This window comes from Pelophylax lessonae, assembly GCF_965119305.1.
Source record: "Pelophylax lessonae genome assembly, chromosome: 10".
NCBI lineage: Eukaryota > Metazoa > Chordata > Amphibia > Anura > Ranidae > Pelophylax > Pelophylax lessonae.
Genome location: NC_138777.1, coordinates 209,307,249 through 209,322,319, shown reverse-complemented (window position 1 = coordinate 209,322,319; position 15,071 = coordinate 209,307,249). Strand labels below are relative to the sequence as shown.

At 46.4% G+C, this 15,071-nt stretch overlaps 1 protein-coding gene across 2 annotated transcripts in view; it reads right to left on the bottom strand.

The window, feature by feature from the left end:
• KLHDC4 (kelch domain containing 4) overlaps positions 1 to 5,878 on the bottom strand; it is a 65,812-nt gene extending 59,934 nt beyond the window's left edge. For both annotated transcript variants that reach the window (XM_082270262.1, XM_082270263.1), the window contains exons 1-2: positions 5,733 to 5,878; positions 3,932 to 4,023 (exon numbers count right to left, since the gene is read on the bottom strand). In XM_082270262.1, coding sequence (XP_082126388.1) covers positions 3,932 to 4,023; positions 5,733 to 5,831 — 191 coding nt within the window. In that variant the 5' untranslated portion in view covers positions 5,832 to 5,878. The remainder of the gene's footprint in view (positions 1 to 3,931; positions 4,024 to 5,732) is intronic.
• Between the last annotated feature and the right edge of the window lie 9,193 nt (positions 5,879 to 15,071).

The window sequence follows — 15,071 nt, the reverse complement described above, 5'->3', positions numbered from 1 at the left end:
AAGAAAACCACAATAAAATGGCCGCCTGAGGCTACACAAACATGGTCGTTAATCCAAAGTACAAAAGGCCCCAAGAAAATGGCAGCCCAGGGGGGACCCCAGGAGCACAGAACACGATCCCAGCAGGAAGGGGGACCCTGGCATATGCCCCCACCAGGTACAGCCCCTTCCCAAAGGTTGATCGTCTGGTCGCCAGTGGACCACCGAGAAGGGGGGACAGGGACGCTGTATGGGAAGGAGGGAAACCCGGGGATCCGACTGTCCCAGGGAGGGGCCCACATCCACCCCAAAAACCTCCAGGGTTAGAGGAGGGACAGCTACTTACCATACCAGGAACAGGTTGGGCATCGCTCCGGACAGACCACCGCTCCATCGGAATAGGGGGGGGGGGGGGGGGACGGTTGGTCAGGAGGAACGCTGCGACTCAGGCCTAGGCCAGGTTGTATGCGCCCTCACAGGCCAGCCCCTGTATAGCAGGGCTATGTCGCGGCCGACCTAGTGGATAGCTGAGGCCTGCGCACGCTCGCTGACCAGACAGGGGGGACCCTCTGGATCTATAAAATCCAGTCCGTCGCCCAGTTCGGCAGTTGATAGTAGATTCTCACAGGAACAAAATAAACAAAAGATAAGAAAAAAAGTTCCATTTAAAAAGGAAAAAAAAAAAATGCCAGGACCAAAGAAAAAAACTGAATGCCTAAAGCTGAGAGTGGGAGAATACCCCCTGGGACTGCCCCATAGGTGTAGTCAAGCTTTTTCCTGCTTAGTGTCCTACTCCTTTAGGGGGCAGCATAACCCAACAGTTAAGAAGATAAAGAGCTGTGTCCGTCAATGAACGAAAGAGGAAAGTTGCACAAGCAATAGGGATAACCGCAGCCTTGAGAGGATTGTAAGGCAAAGGCCATTCAAGGATTTAGGGGAGATTCACAAGAAATGGACTACGGCTGGTGTCAGTGCTTCAAGAGCCACCACACACAGATGTATCCAGGACATGGGCTACAACTGTCGCTTGCCTTGTGTCAAGCCACTACTGAGCCAGAGACAACATCAGAAGTGTCTTACCTGGGCCAAGGAGCAAAAAAAAAAAAAAAAAGAAGGACTGGACTGGACTGTAGCTCAGTGGTTCAAAGTCCTTTTTTCAGGTGAAAGTAAATTTTGCATTTCATTTGGAAATTAAAGGTCCCTGAGTCTGCAGGAGGAGTGGAGAGGCACAGAATCTAAGTTGCATGAAGTCCAGTGTGAAGTTTCCACAGTCAGTGATGATTTGGGGAGCCATGTTATCTGCTGGTGTTGGTCCACTGTGTTTTATCAAGTCCAAAGTCAGTGCAGCCCTCTACCAGGAAATTCTAGAGCACTTCATGCTTTCCTCTGCTGACCAGCTTTATGGAGATGCCGATTTCATTTTCCAGCAAGACCTTGCACCTGCCCACACTGCCAAAAATACCAATACCTGGTTTAATGATCATGGTATCAGTGTGCTTGATTGGCCAGCAAACTCTCCTGACCTAAACCCCATAGAGAATCTGTGGGGTATTATCAAAAGGAAGATGAGAGGCACCGGACCCAACAATGCAGACGAGCTGAAGGCCACTATCAAAGAAACCTGGGCTTCCATAACATCTCAGCAGCACCACAAGCTGATCGTATTCATGCCACACCCCATTGATGCAGTAATTCATGCAAATGGAACCCCGACCAAGTATTGAGTGCATACAATACTGTACATGGACATACTTTCCACTAAGCCAACATTTCTGTATTAAACATTTTTGGTCTTATGTAATATTCTAATTTCTGAGATACTGAATTTTGGGGTTTCACCAGCTGTAAGACATAATCATCAAAATTAAAAGAAAGATTAAAAGAGTCGCTTTAAATATATTTCACTCTGTGTATAATGAATCTAAAAGAGTTTCACTTTTTGGAATGAATTACTGATATAAAATTAACTTTTTGAGAATATTCTAATTTTTTATAGAAGCACCGGTATTTTGAACTAAAAATTTTTATATACACTTTTTTTCATCATACATATGAAATTTCCCATTTGCCACATTTAGTCTAAAGCCCCGTACACACGTAGCGATTGTCGGACGTAAATATTCGGCCACCGACCGATCGGCCGATTTTCGGCTTGTTAGTATGATGCTTCCGACAACCGACTGCGAATTTTCGGCCGAACAGAATCTGGTGTGCATGCTATAAAATTTTTGTTGGCCAACACTAGAACGGCCGATTGTTCCTCAGTCAGTACAGATTTCTCCCGACAAACAGCAGATGAGCAAGACTGGGCATGCTCAGAGAAGAAAAAAGACAAGGAAAGTAAACCAGCACATGACATCACTTCTGCAGTCGGCCGACAAAATTCGTGTGCAGTCTTTAGCACTTTTCAACCGACAGGACAGCACCGGACAAAAGACGGCCGATCGTTCGGCCAATAATCGGTACGTGTGTACGGGGCTTAATGGAGGGATCTGTGTGTCAGAGCAGAGGTTGTGTGTGTATACAGTATCTAAATAAATAAAATGTGCAGATACTTCAGAGGACACATAGGCCCCTTTCACACGGCTCCGTTCCGTCAACGGAGCCGTTCTGCTCAGCAGGGGAATCCATCCGCCGATCCCCGCTGAGCAGGCAGATGACAGCTCCGTCTCCACTCTGTGTGCGGAGACGGAGGTGTCAGATCCCCGCTGTTCTCTATGGGGGAAATCGCATGTATCAGAATAAAGGGGCTGAATACTAATGCACGCCACACTTTTCAGATATTCATTTGTAAAAAATGTTGAAAACCATTTATCATTTTCCTTCCACTTCACAATTATGTGCCACTTTGTGTTGGTCTATCAAATAAAATCCCAATAAAATACATTTACGTTTTTGGTTGTAACTTGAAAATTCATGGGGTATGAATACTTTTTCAAGGCATTGTATATGTCCCATAGTTGGGGATTTATAGTGATAGGGATCACATTTATCAGGAGTCACAAGGCTAGGGATCACAGATTTAGGGATCATATTTATCGGTGAATATTTATCGGTTATGATCTGAACGTTTTTCTTCCTGTTGCAGCAGGCTAATCCTTACACCCTGGAGGGACTAAAAGTCCCAGCATCCCCTGTTAACCACTTAAGCCCCGGAAGATTTTACCCCCTTCCTGACCAGGGGGTATTTTGCGATTCGGCACTGCGTGACTTTAGCGGACAATTGCGCGGTCATGCGACGCTGTACCTAAACGAATTTGACGTCCTTTTTTTCCCACAAACAGAGCTTTCTTTTGGTGGTATTTGATCACCTGTGTGATTTTTTGATCATGCGCTATAAACAAAAACAGAGCGTCAATTTTGCAAAAATAACAATATTTTTCACATTTTTTTTATATGACATTCCCAAAAAAAAAGAATGTAAAATTCTTTAATATTTTCGGCCAATTTGTTTTATGCTACATATGTTTATATGTTTATATACATATGCACTGTTACTGTAAAATGACACTGGCAGTGAAGGGGTTAACTTTTTTTGAGAGGGAGGGGTTATGTGTGTCCCTAGGGGCGTGATTCTAACTGTGATTGGCTGTGGCTTGAGGTGTAGGAACAGTGATCAACGGTTCTACATAGTAGAACCGTATGATCACTATTCTTACACAGGGGAGAATGACAGGCGGCTTGTTTACATCAGCCGCCTGCCTTTCTCCCTCTCCACCCGATGATCGCGAGTGACCGGCGGACATCGGGTCCGCCGGTCACACGCGCGGGAGAGTCCGTGACCGCGCGGGAGCGCGCCTCCCCAGAGCCTCACAGGCTAGTGACGTACCGGTACGTCACTTTGCCTGTGAGGGGCTGACCGCCGCAGTATATGTACTTGCGGCGGTCGGCAAGTGGTTAAACGATGTTTGAGAGATCCAGCCTCTAGAGGAGAAGCAACAGGTTGTCTTGCCTTGGGCTGGGTGGAGCACACGCCGTTTCCAACACCTGAGTCTTCCTGGCATCAAGAGACTGGAACTCGGCAATCAGAGCCTCCAAATCCTCCTGGGGAATACAAAGAGAAATCCAATGATACAAAATATATTGAAAGCTTGTCACATGGAAATAAACCACACCCAGTTCCTGCCTCCCCCCCAGATCTATTCTATTCTACACTGGAACACAATATCACTTCTGGGCTGCTGTATAACAGACACTTCAAGTACAACTTACTTAATGCCTAACTCCGGGCAGGGGTCCCCTTCCTCACTGGAGCATTCCTACACTTTATTTGTATAAAATATTATATATACACACACACATACTCACTTGTTTCCCCAGCTCTCATCAGCCCAGTGATGTTACAGCTTCTCTTCATTCCCTATTGGCGGGCAAATCCTAAATGCTGCAGAGTGCAATGACATGTCATCATTATCTGCAGCATTCACCTGTGAGTCCAGAGTGGGGGCGGAGCCTTAACGCACTCTCGCAGAAAGTGGGTGGGGTGGAACCTTGACAACCCAGGCTCATAGGAAGGAGAAGGGGGAAGAGGGGGGCAGAGCCGTGATAACCCAGGCTTGCAGGAAGTGGGGGGCGGAGCCTTGACAACCCAGGGTCCCAGCCCAGGAAGTGGGGGGGTGGAGCCCTGACAACCCAGGCTCCCAGGAAGTGAGGCGGAGGCTTGACAACCCAGGCTCCCAGGAAGGGGGGAGGTGGAGGCTTGACAACCCAGGCTCCCAGGAAGGGGGGAGGTGGAGGCTTGACAACCCAGGCTCCCAGGAAGGGGGGAGGTGGAGGCTTGACAACCCAGGCTCCCAGGAAGGGGGGAGGTGGAGGCTTGACAACCCAGGCTCCCATGAAGGGGGGAGGTGGAGGCTTGACAACCCAGGCTCCCATGAAGGGGGGAGGTGGAGGCTTGACAACCCAGGCTCCCATGAAGGGGGGAGGTGGAGGCTTGACAACCCAGGCTCCCATGAAGGGGGGAGGTGGAGGCTTGACAACCCAGGCTCCCATGAAGGGGGGAGGTGGAGGCTTGACAACCCAGGCTCCCAGGAAGGGGGGAGGTGGAGGCTTGACAACCCAGGCTCCCAGGAAGGGGGGGTGGAGCCTTGACAACCCAGGCTCCCAGGAAGGGGGGGTGGAGCCTTGACAACCCAGGCTCCCAGGAAGGGGGGGTGGAGCCTTGACAACCCAGGCTCCCAGGAAGGGGGGGGGTGGAGCCTTGACAACCCAGGCTCCCAGGAAGTGGGGGGGTGGAGCCTTGACAACCCAGGCTCCCAGGAAGGGGGGGTGGAGCCTTGACAACCCAGGCTTCCAGGAAGTGGGGGGGGGTGGAGCCTTGACAACCCAGGCTCCCAGGAAGTGGGGGTGGAGTCTTGACAACCCAGGCTCCGAGAAAGTGAGTTGAAAAAAGCTGGGTGTCATTCAGTGATGAAGAGGAGTGGGGCAGGATGGGGGATGATGATTGGGGGATGATATCAGCTGATTTGCTGGAGACTCACATTTTTTTCTCCAAGCCAGAATCTGGCTTTAAAGGGAAACTCCAGCTTTTCCCATGAAGCTGTCAAAAAAACACATAAGTCTCCTAATAAAGCACTCTTGTGTGTTTAAAAAAAAAAAAAATCAAATCACATTTATTTCACTAGTTCTTCCTCACTTCCTGTTTCTATTCAGGATAAGCGACAACATACAAGGGGGTGGGGCTTTATAAGGGTGGGTGATAACATGAGACCATGCAGTGAATGGCCCCTTTAATCCCCAGGGCCCGCCCTCACCTCCTCCTTTTTGGACCTCTTAGAGACTTTCTTCTCCATTTTGGCGGCCGTCTTCTCCGCCCCCTTCACCTTCTTCTCCTTCTTCCCTTTCTTCCCCATGGCTGCGCTCCTCCAAACCGGGTACAGGAGACCGGGATGACGTCACCGCAATGCGACCACAGTCCCCGGGAGATGACGCCACGGCCATGCGGCCGGTGGGTGGTCACATGAGCCCGAAACGCATTCTAACTCCGCCCCTGCTTCGTCCGCCCTGCTTACCGTGTATGCTGGAGTATAGCGGCATGACAGAGGCCTGTGTACCGTACTGTGTATAATAGGAGGGCACTGCGCTATGGGGAGCCGTGTACCGTATATAATGGGGGGATTATATGGGAACCCTTTGCATTACAAAAGAACCAATTCAGATTACAAATTGAAATGCTAGACAAAACGTTTGTGTAAAGATATAAAAAAATTGTAAATATGTTTTTTGTAAGTGATCACATGACATCTGTTCTCCACTGCATAGGGGGTTTAGAAAGCGGGGGGGGGGGGTCTGCAGGGGGCGTGTCAAGAGGAGGTAGAGAAACAGCAATACACTGGTCTTCCCAGTTAAGAGCTGTGTGGTGGAAGGGTCATGCCACCACAAGTCTGACCAATGGGGAATGCAGAAACTGTGGTGTGAACCGACCCTAATACTGTGCGGATCGAAAGTTTGGGCACGCCAGGTGAAAATTTGTATTAATGTGCATAAAGAAGCCAAGGAAAGATGGAAAAATCTCCACAAGGCATCAAATTACAGATTGGACATTCTTATAATATGTCAACAAAAGTTAGATTTTATTTCCATCATTGACTCTTTCAAAATAACAGAAAAACAAAAAAATGGCGTGTGCAAAAGTCTGGGCACCCTGCAGAGTTAATATCTTGTACCGCCCCCTTTGGCAAGTATCACAGCTTGTAAACGCTTTTTGTAGCCAGCCAAGAGCCTTTCAATTCTTGTTTGAGGTATCTTTGCTCATTCTTCCTTACAAAAGTCTTCCAGTTCTTTGAGATTTCTGGGCTGTCTGTCACGCACTGCTCTTTTAAAGTCTATCCATAGATTTTCAATTATGTTGAGGACAGGAGATTGTGAAGGCCATGGTAAAACCTTCAGTTTACGCCTCTTGATGTAATCCCCCATGAATTTTGAGGTGTGTTTAGGATCATTATCCATTTGTTGAATGCATCCTCTCTTTAACTTCAGCTTTTTCACAGATGGCATCAAGTTACCATCCAAAATTTGCTGAAATTTTATTGAATGCATTTTTCCTGCTACTCGTGAGATGTTCCCTGTGCCACTGCCTGCATTACAACCCCAAAGCATGATTGATCCACCCCCATGCTTAACAGTTGGACAAAGGGTCTTTTCATTAAATTCTGCGTCCTTTCTTCTCCAAACGTACCTTTGCTCATTCCGGCCAAAAAGTTCAATTTTAACCTCATCGGTCCACAGAACTTGTTTCCAAAATGCATCAGGCTTGTCTATATGTTCATTTGCAAAATTCAAACGCTGATTTTTGTGGTGAGGACGTAGAAGAGGTTTTCTTCTGATGACTCTTCCATGAAGACCATATTTGTACAAGTATCTCTTTATAGTGGAATAGTGTACCACAACTCCAGTGTCTGCCAGATCTTTCTGGAGGGATCGTGCAGTCAAACGTGGGTTTTGAATTGTTTTTCTCACAATCCTGCGAGCTGTTCTGTCTGATATTTTTCTTGGTCTTCCAGATCTTGCTTTAACTTCCACTGTTCCTGATGACTGCCATTTCTTAATTACATTCCGAACAGAGGATATTGACATCTGAAAACGCTTTGCTATCTTCTTATAGCCTTCTCCAGCTTTGTGAGCCCCAACTATTTTCAGTTTCAGTTTTCTAGGCAACTGCTTAGAAGATCCCATGGTGCTGATTGTTGGGGCAAGGTCAGATGAGTCTGGGCCATTTAAAACCTTTGAGATTGACATCACCTGGTCTTCCCAGACGATGATTGAGAACAATCCATGACACTGGCAGGTCTCAGCCTTGCAGAGGGGGCAGCAGTGCATGCTATAAATTCTGCAGGGTGCCCAAACTTTTGCAGACGCCATTTTTTTGTTTTCTGTAATCTTGAAAGTGTAAATGATGGAAATAAAAATCTAACTTTTGTTGACATATTATAAGAATGTCTAATCTGTAATTTGATGCCTTTTGGAGATTTTTCCATCTTTCCTTGGCTTCTTTATGCACATTAATACAAATTTTTACCTGGGGTGCCCAAACTTTCGATCCCCACTGTACAAGTACATGGTCCAACAGACACACACTATCCTACACAAAGGTGTACATACATTTTACCTTTCCCTGTCGTGACCACCAATGGGGGGGGGAGAGGTTAATAGTACTGACACCAATGCTGGGGGTTATTATTGTGTACACTGACACCAATGCTGGGGGTTATTATTGTGTACACTGATACCAATGCTGGGGGGTTATTATTGTGTACACTGACACCAATGCTGGGGGTTATTATTGTGTACACTGACACCAATGCTGGGGGTTATTATTGTGTACACTGATACCAATGCTGGGGGGTTATTATTGTGTATACTGATACCAATGCTGGGGGTTATTATTGTGTACACTGATACCAATGCTGGGGGTTATTATTGCATCCACTGACACCAATGCTGGGGGTTATTATTGTGTACACTGATACCAATGCTGGGGGTTATTATTGCATCCACTGACACCAATGCTGGGGGCTATTATTGTGTACACTGACACCAATGCTGGGGGTTATTATTGTGTATACTGACACCAATGCTGGGGGTTATTATTGTGTACACTGATACCAATGCTGGGGGTTATTATTGTGTTCACTGACACCAATGTTGGAGGTTATTATAGTGTCCACTGACACCAATGTTGGGGGTTATTATAGTGTCCACTGACACCAATGTTGGGGGTTATTATAGTATCCACTGACACCAATGTTGGGGGTTATTATAGTATCCACTGACACCAATGTTGGGGGTTATTATTGCACTCACTGACACCAATGTTGAGGGTATTATAGTATCCACTGACAGCAATGCTGGGGATTATTGTACTCCAACCTCTTCAGTGTGAATCATCAGGACCTAAACGTATGTTCATTGAGGCGCTGTGCTATTGTTCGGTATTGTACAGCCCTGTAGAAGCAATCTGGGCTTTCTATACCTTTCAAGCTGACCGCCACCAGTATATGGGCACCTTTACACCCCATCACACCAATGTCAGTTCATCTCTCTGGTGACCCGAGTAATGATGGGTGAAGTGTCCCCCTCCCCCAGGGATTGGGATTCTGTTTATCCCAGCAGAGTTTACGCCTGAAGTGTTCATTCTGCGTTCATATAAAAAGCGCGTCTGGGAGACTCGCGGGGCGGCATGTTGGCTTAGCTGTACTGAGGGCTCAACCAGCGGGGAAAAAATTTCTGCAGTGTCAGCAAATCTTCACACATGGGTGACATGGAAAGCTGAAAAAGACTGAAGAATTCCGCCATTCTTTGTTATGTCCAGTTATGAATTCCGCCATTCTTTGTTATGTCCAGTTATGAATTTCGCCATTCTTTGTTATGTCCGGTTATCTTATCTGCATCTTAAAGGGGGCTCTGTATTCTTTTTATGGTAATTGGATGGGGTTGGCTTAGAGGTCCACTGTAGTGAATAATATTTTATTCATTCTTTGACTGTATGGGATCATTACCTGCAATGATCATATTCAGTATTTAAGCTCCTTGTAATATTTCACATGCCTTCATTTATATTTTTCTCCATGCAGGCCAAGCTGTCCAGCAAAACTGTCAGGGTGACAACTCTGCTGCATGATTTCACTGTTCAACAAACAGTGTTGTCACCCTCTTACAAGAAGTGGAAAAATAACTGCATTACTAGCAGGATGCTCCCTGCTTATTGGAGAGCTCTATCTTTGACTAAACAGTGGGGGGACTTTACCTTTGCAGAGAGGCTGCTGCTTCCACACAGAATCCTTCTGTGCAGAATGCTGGCAGGGGACAGACTTTTCTACTAAGGCTGTGGCTGCTTTCTAATGTAAACAAGCAGTAGAGCTAGTATAACAGTGTGTGTGCAAAAAAAAATGTCACACTTGCGGTGCCATTCTTTGTTATCGGCATTCCCAAACGTTGCAAGCAATAGCGCGTTTTTTATGCAAGAATTACAAAGCTCAAAAAGGTGCATGAGCTACTCTGCTGCATTTGTCACACATAAGGCAGCCCATTGAAGTGAATTGGCTGCCTTATGCATGTAGCGCGACAATGGTGAAAAATCGTGCGTCATTATGTGAGAGGGCCTAAGACTTTGAACACCTTTTTGTTTTGATGCACCAAGAATGTCTTTAGCTGATTTGATCTTTAATCAATGCCTACAGGGCACTTTTACCCCCTTCCTGCCCAGGCCAATTTTCAGCTTTTATTTTTTACTAAATAAAGTAAAAAAGACCGAAAAGTTTGAAAAAAAATAAATATTTTCTATAGTTTGTTACAAAATTTTGCAAACAGGTAATTTTTCTCCTTCACTGATGTGTGCTGATGAGGCTGCCCTGATGGGCACTGTTAGGCTGCATTGATGAGGGGGCACTGATGGGCATTGATAGGTGTCACTAGTAGGCACTGATAGGAGGCACTGATGAGGCTGCACTGATAGGCGGCACTGATGGGCACTTAGAGGTGGCACTGATAGGCAGCACTGATAGGTGGCACTTTTGGGCACTGATAGAAAGCACTGATAGAAAGCACTGATAGGTGACACTGATGGGGAGGCACTGATGGACATTGATTGGCAGCGCTGATGGGCACTGATAGTTGGCACTGATTAGCACTGATTGACAGCACTGGTGGGCACTGATTGGCAGAACTGGTGGGACTGAATCAGGACACTGACATCCATGTACGCCCTCCAGGCAAAGGAATACCATGCTGTAGCCGTCTTTCGGCTATAGCACGGGCAGAAAGTGGTTAAAGCGGAGTTCCGGCCTCAAATACCTTTTCTAACTACAAATACCCCTATAATACTAATCCATCGCCCTTTACAGAACCGCTGTTCTGATACTTACAAGGTGTACAGTATTGGATTTTAGTCAAAATCTTACTTTTAAAAACACTGTCTGGGCGCGGCCATCTTGGATGTGGGCATCTGAAGCCACAGTGTAATCTACTGTGTCCTTCTTCCTGATTCCAGGGAGTGTTCTGGGAGTTCTTCCTGATTCCAGCCTCCTGGGAGTGATGACAAAAAGCTCCCAGGAGGCAATGGAAAGGCGGAAGTGTTGTCGGTGGCTGTGGCCACAGAGGGGGGAGAAGGAGGAAGTACATAAAAAATGCCCTGAAAAAACCCCGAAAAAAATTTAAAATGCCCAATTGTTGATCAGCATAGCGAGCACTCCAGGAATCACTAAAGTTGCAAAATAGGCCGGAACTCCACTTTAAGTTCGGTTAAGCTTTAAATCCAGAGCTGTCCCCCACAGTACTTCTTTTTTGCCACAAGATGTCCTTAGTATTCTAGTCTGAATGATGCCCAGCACTGTGAGTGCAGAGTGTCATGGGCCCAATTCATAGTATCATGATGCAGAAAATGGCATTGATGTCATCGGGTAAGGTGTGGTAAGGAGGACCCAACGCATTCTGTGGCTGGCCTGAAGTTTTCTGAAAAAGTAAGTATAAAAAAACTTGGCCGCATCCCCTGCTGGGTTTGCAAGGTGCACATTGCCCAGAAAAAGTGGAATATAAATTGCTAAAACAAACCATTTAACAATGATAGTGGTGCTTACAATAGTCCGCTTTTATGCATAGACTGTAGTTAAAACCTTTCCCCAAAAAGAAAAACAACTCATACTGGAGTTAAACTTTGTAGTTATTTGTGTACATTTCATCGAAATCTATTAGTCCTTCTAATATTGCGCTCTCCACAGGATGATAGTGCTGCTGTCCCAGGGTGGGTATGCTGCTCCTCCATAGATACAGTGGAGGAGTGAGCGTAGCCACCCTAAAACAGGAAGTATATTACTTGTCAGATCACCTAATGAAAGTAATAAGTAAAAAAAAAAAAACGTAAAAAAGGAAACAAATGCAGCCACCACATCCAAGGACTGGAAAGCTGCAAATTATTATTATTTTTGCCTTTGGGTTTAAAAAACACTGAACACTATTGAATGTTTTTGAATGGTACAGTGTGGTAGAATCCTGTTTATAAATGGCATTGCAGAAATAAGCCTTGTGCAGAGAGCTATCATTGGATGGCTCATGTTATAGACACAGTGTACAGAACTGATCTGAGTGGCTCTGTACCATGTGATCGCTGGGATGATCAGTCGCAGCGATAACAAATGTAACCAGTGTAGTGTTTACACTGGAGAACACACCCTTTTCTCCTACAATAGTGCAATGAAGAACCAACCAATCCTTGATTAGACCCATGGATCCCAAGGTAGTGGGATTGTTTTTAACCTTTTCATCCCCCCTCCTCTCCTGTATATGTCAGCTCCATCCTGTCTCTACAGTGGCCTGTATATTAACACCTCATCTCCCTTATCCTGCACATTAAGCCCCCAATCTCCATCCTCCCACTGTATGTGCCTGTACATTAACCCCTTCACCTCCACCTCTCTCTCTCTCTCTCTCTCTCTGGTAAACCTGTACATTTAATGCATATCTTTACCCTATAAAAACAAATTGTTCTCCTGCCTATGGCCCCCTCCCTCTGCCAAAATTTGATTCTTCCAGTGCTTTTTTACTTTGTTGTGCCTAGACGAGAAGGACCATGTGCCAGTGTGCGCAAATGTGCTGAAGGATTCTGCCCAGCCTAAGGACCCAGCATAGACCTTAGTCACATTTGCGCATGCACACAAAGATGGAAGAGTTGAGGAGGTCCCAGACCTGTGTTTGTGCACTTGCCAAAGCTTCGAAGATGGCGGTGCCAGTAAGGGGGCGGGGCCAGCATTAGATGGGCTTAGCGTATCTGATACACCATTCCCAAGCTCCATGTTTTAACCCCCTCAATTGTGATTAAAAAATTAGATCACTTTGGGGTGTTTTTGGTCTTTTTTCCTTTACACAGGAATAATGGTAATAAAAAGAAAACAAAACCATAGAAAATACCCAGCTCAACTTACCAACCAGCCTGCAACCAACTGATATATCCTAACAGTATGCATTAAAAACAGGGGCTTAGTTTGCACACATTTGCAAATGCATGCATAAGCTGCACAGCAACTTCAGGGCACCCTAGTATTATCTGCAGTCCTCACTTTACATATTTTTGAGAGCCTCCATAGTAGAAGCACATGCATAATAATGAATAGGTAGAGGACAGGTGAGCCTGGAAGGAGCCCACCCTTCCTTAAGGCACAGGGGCACACTGGCAGGGGCAGACTGGCAACTTTCAGCCCAGGGGGCAAGTACAAACCAGTGGCCCATGGTGCAGCAACTCGGCCCCCCTCCCACTCTCCCTCTTCCTGGCCACCTTCTGACCCCCATTCCATGCTGAAGCTCTGATTTAGGTGCTCTCTACTCACTGGCCAAATCTGGGTTCCCGACCTGGCCAGCGGAGGCTGATTGGGGGGAGCTGAGACAGCTCGGTCGGGGCTGGCCGGGGGAGGAAAGTCTCCATTGGCGTATGGAACTGGCGTCTGCTCAGACACTGTTTACACCATCCATGCTGGGGGGAGGCCTGCACTCTGTCCTTGTCTTCATCCCACACTCAGTAGGTCAGTGGCAGGGACTTTTTTCTTCCCTTTACCAGGAATCCTTTAGGCATGTCTCTGGCAGAAGCCTTTTATGGGGAATCAGAGCAGCCCAGGGGACAATTGCCTCCCTGCCCCCTGGCCCAGTCATCCCCTGCACACTGGACATGTAGTACAATAGCAGAAAAGGTGTCCAGTGCACCCCCACACCAGTACTCCAACCAGGACCATCTTATCAAATGGGCACGCTGGGCAGTTGTCCGGGGGCCCCACTTTCCCTGGGTGCCCCACCTGCCCATCAACCCAGCCCCAGCCAAGCATTTGTCCTGTTTTTCATGTGGATCCCGCCAATGAACTTAGCAGGTGGCAAGCGCCTGTCGGCCCTGTGCTGCTGTCAGGCCACTTGGGCCATAGAGGGGGAGCCCACAACTGCAGGAATGCCGGTCCACCTCCACAGGAACAGACACACACAGGACAAGCTAGTCTGACTCCTGTCCGTGTGTGTGTTCACCGGACCCAGCCGCCGAACTTGGAAGCTGTCATTAGCCTGGAACTGCTGTACCAATAAATATCGCCTTATCGATAATTTCCTTTTTTTATTCTCGTGGGTGATTGTGTAGGCAGGGCCCCAGTGCACTGCATTGCCCGGGGCCCTTTAATGCTCTTAAGATGGCACTGATTCCAACAGTACAAACAAATGGGCACTGCCCTCATCTATAATTGGATATCACAGTAAGAACCACATGAAAGGGTGATGCATGTCAAACAAAATCAAAGAAAATTCTCAGCTTAATTTACCAAGCAATCTACAACCAACCAAACAAATAATAAATAGAAAAACCAATGATTATTAAATACCACCAAAAGAAATCTCTATCTGTCTCACCAAAGATATGAAATTCATTTTGGTACAATGTTGCATGACAGAGTATTTGTCAGTCAAACTATGTTGTGAAGTGAAGGATTTACAAGCTTGAAATTCGGTTGTGAAAATATGGCAAATCAACAATTAAAATGTGAAAGTCACACAAACTTTATTTTGTATAAATAAAGTTTTTCGATAATTTTGGTGTGTTTTAGAAGAGTATTGTACCATGTTGGCCATCAATTAAATTGAATGATATAAAGCCTGAAGAATGGATCTAAGGCATCCTGAAAGCGTGCATCTTTAATACCTTAAGTAATTATAAAGGCAGAAAGTTTTTTTTTATCTTAAAGCGGTTGTATCCTCACAAAAAAAAAAAAAACCCTGAAGGAGAAAGGCATAATGAGCTAGTATGCATCGCATACGAGTTTATTATGAAGTACTTACCTTAGAACGAAGCCCCCATACAGTCGACCGGACACCGCTGAGGGAGCTGACATGTTCCCTCTGCGTCTCTTCTGGGTTTGGCGGCTCCGGCGCTGTGAGTGGCCGGAGCCATGATGCGCGGGAGTTCACCAGCCACCACTGCCTGACAGGTCTTTCACTGCAAAGTAAGCGGAGACGGAGCTGTCATCCGCCTGCTCAGTGGGGATCGGCGGATCATTCCCCGCTGAGCAAAATAGAGTCCGCCGGGCGGAAAGCCTGTGTGAAAGGACCCTAAGGAATAAAAATAATCAATGATA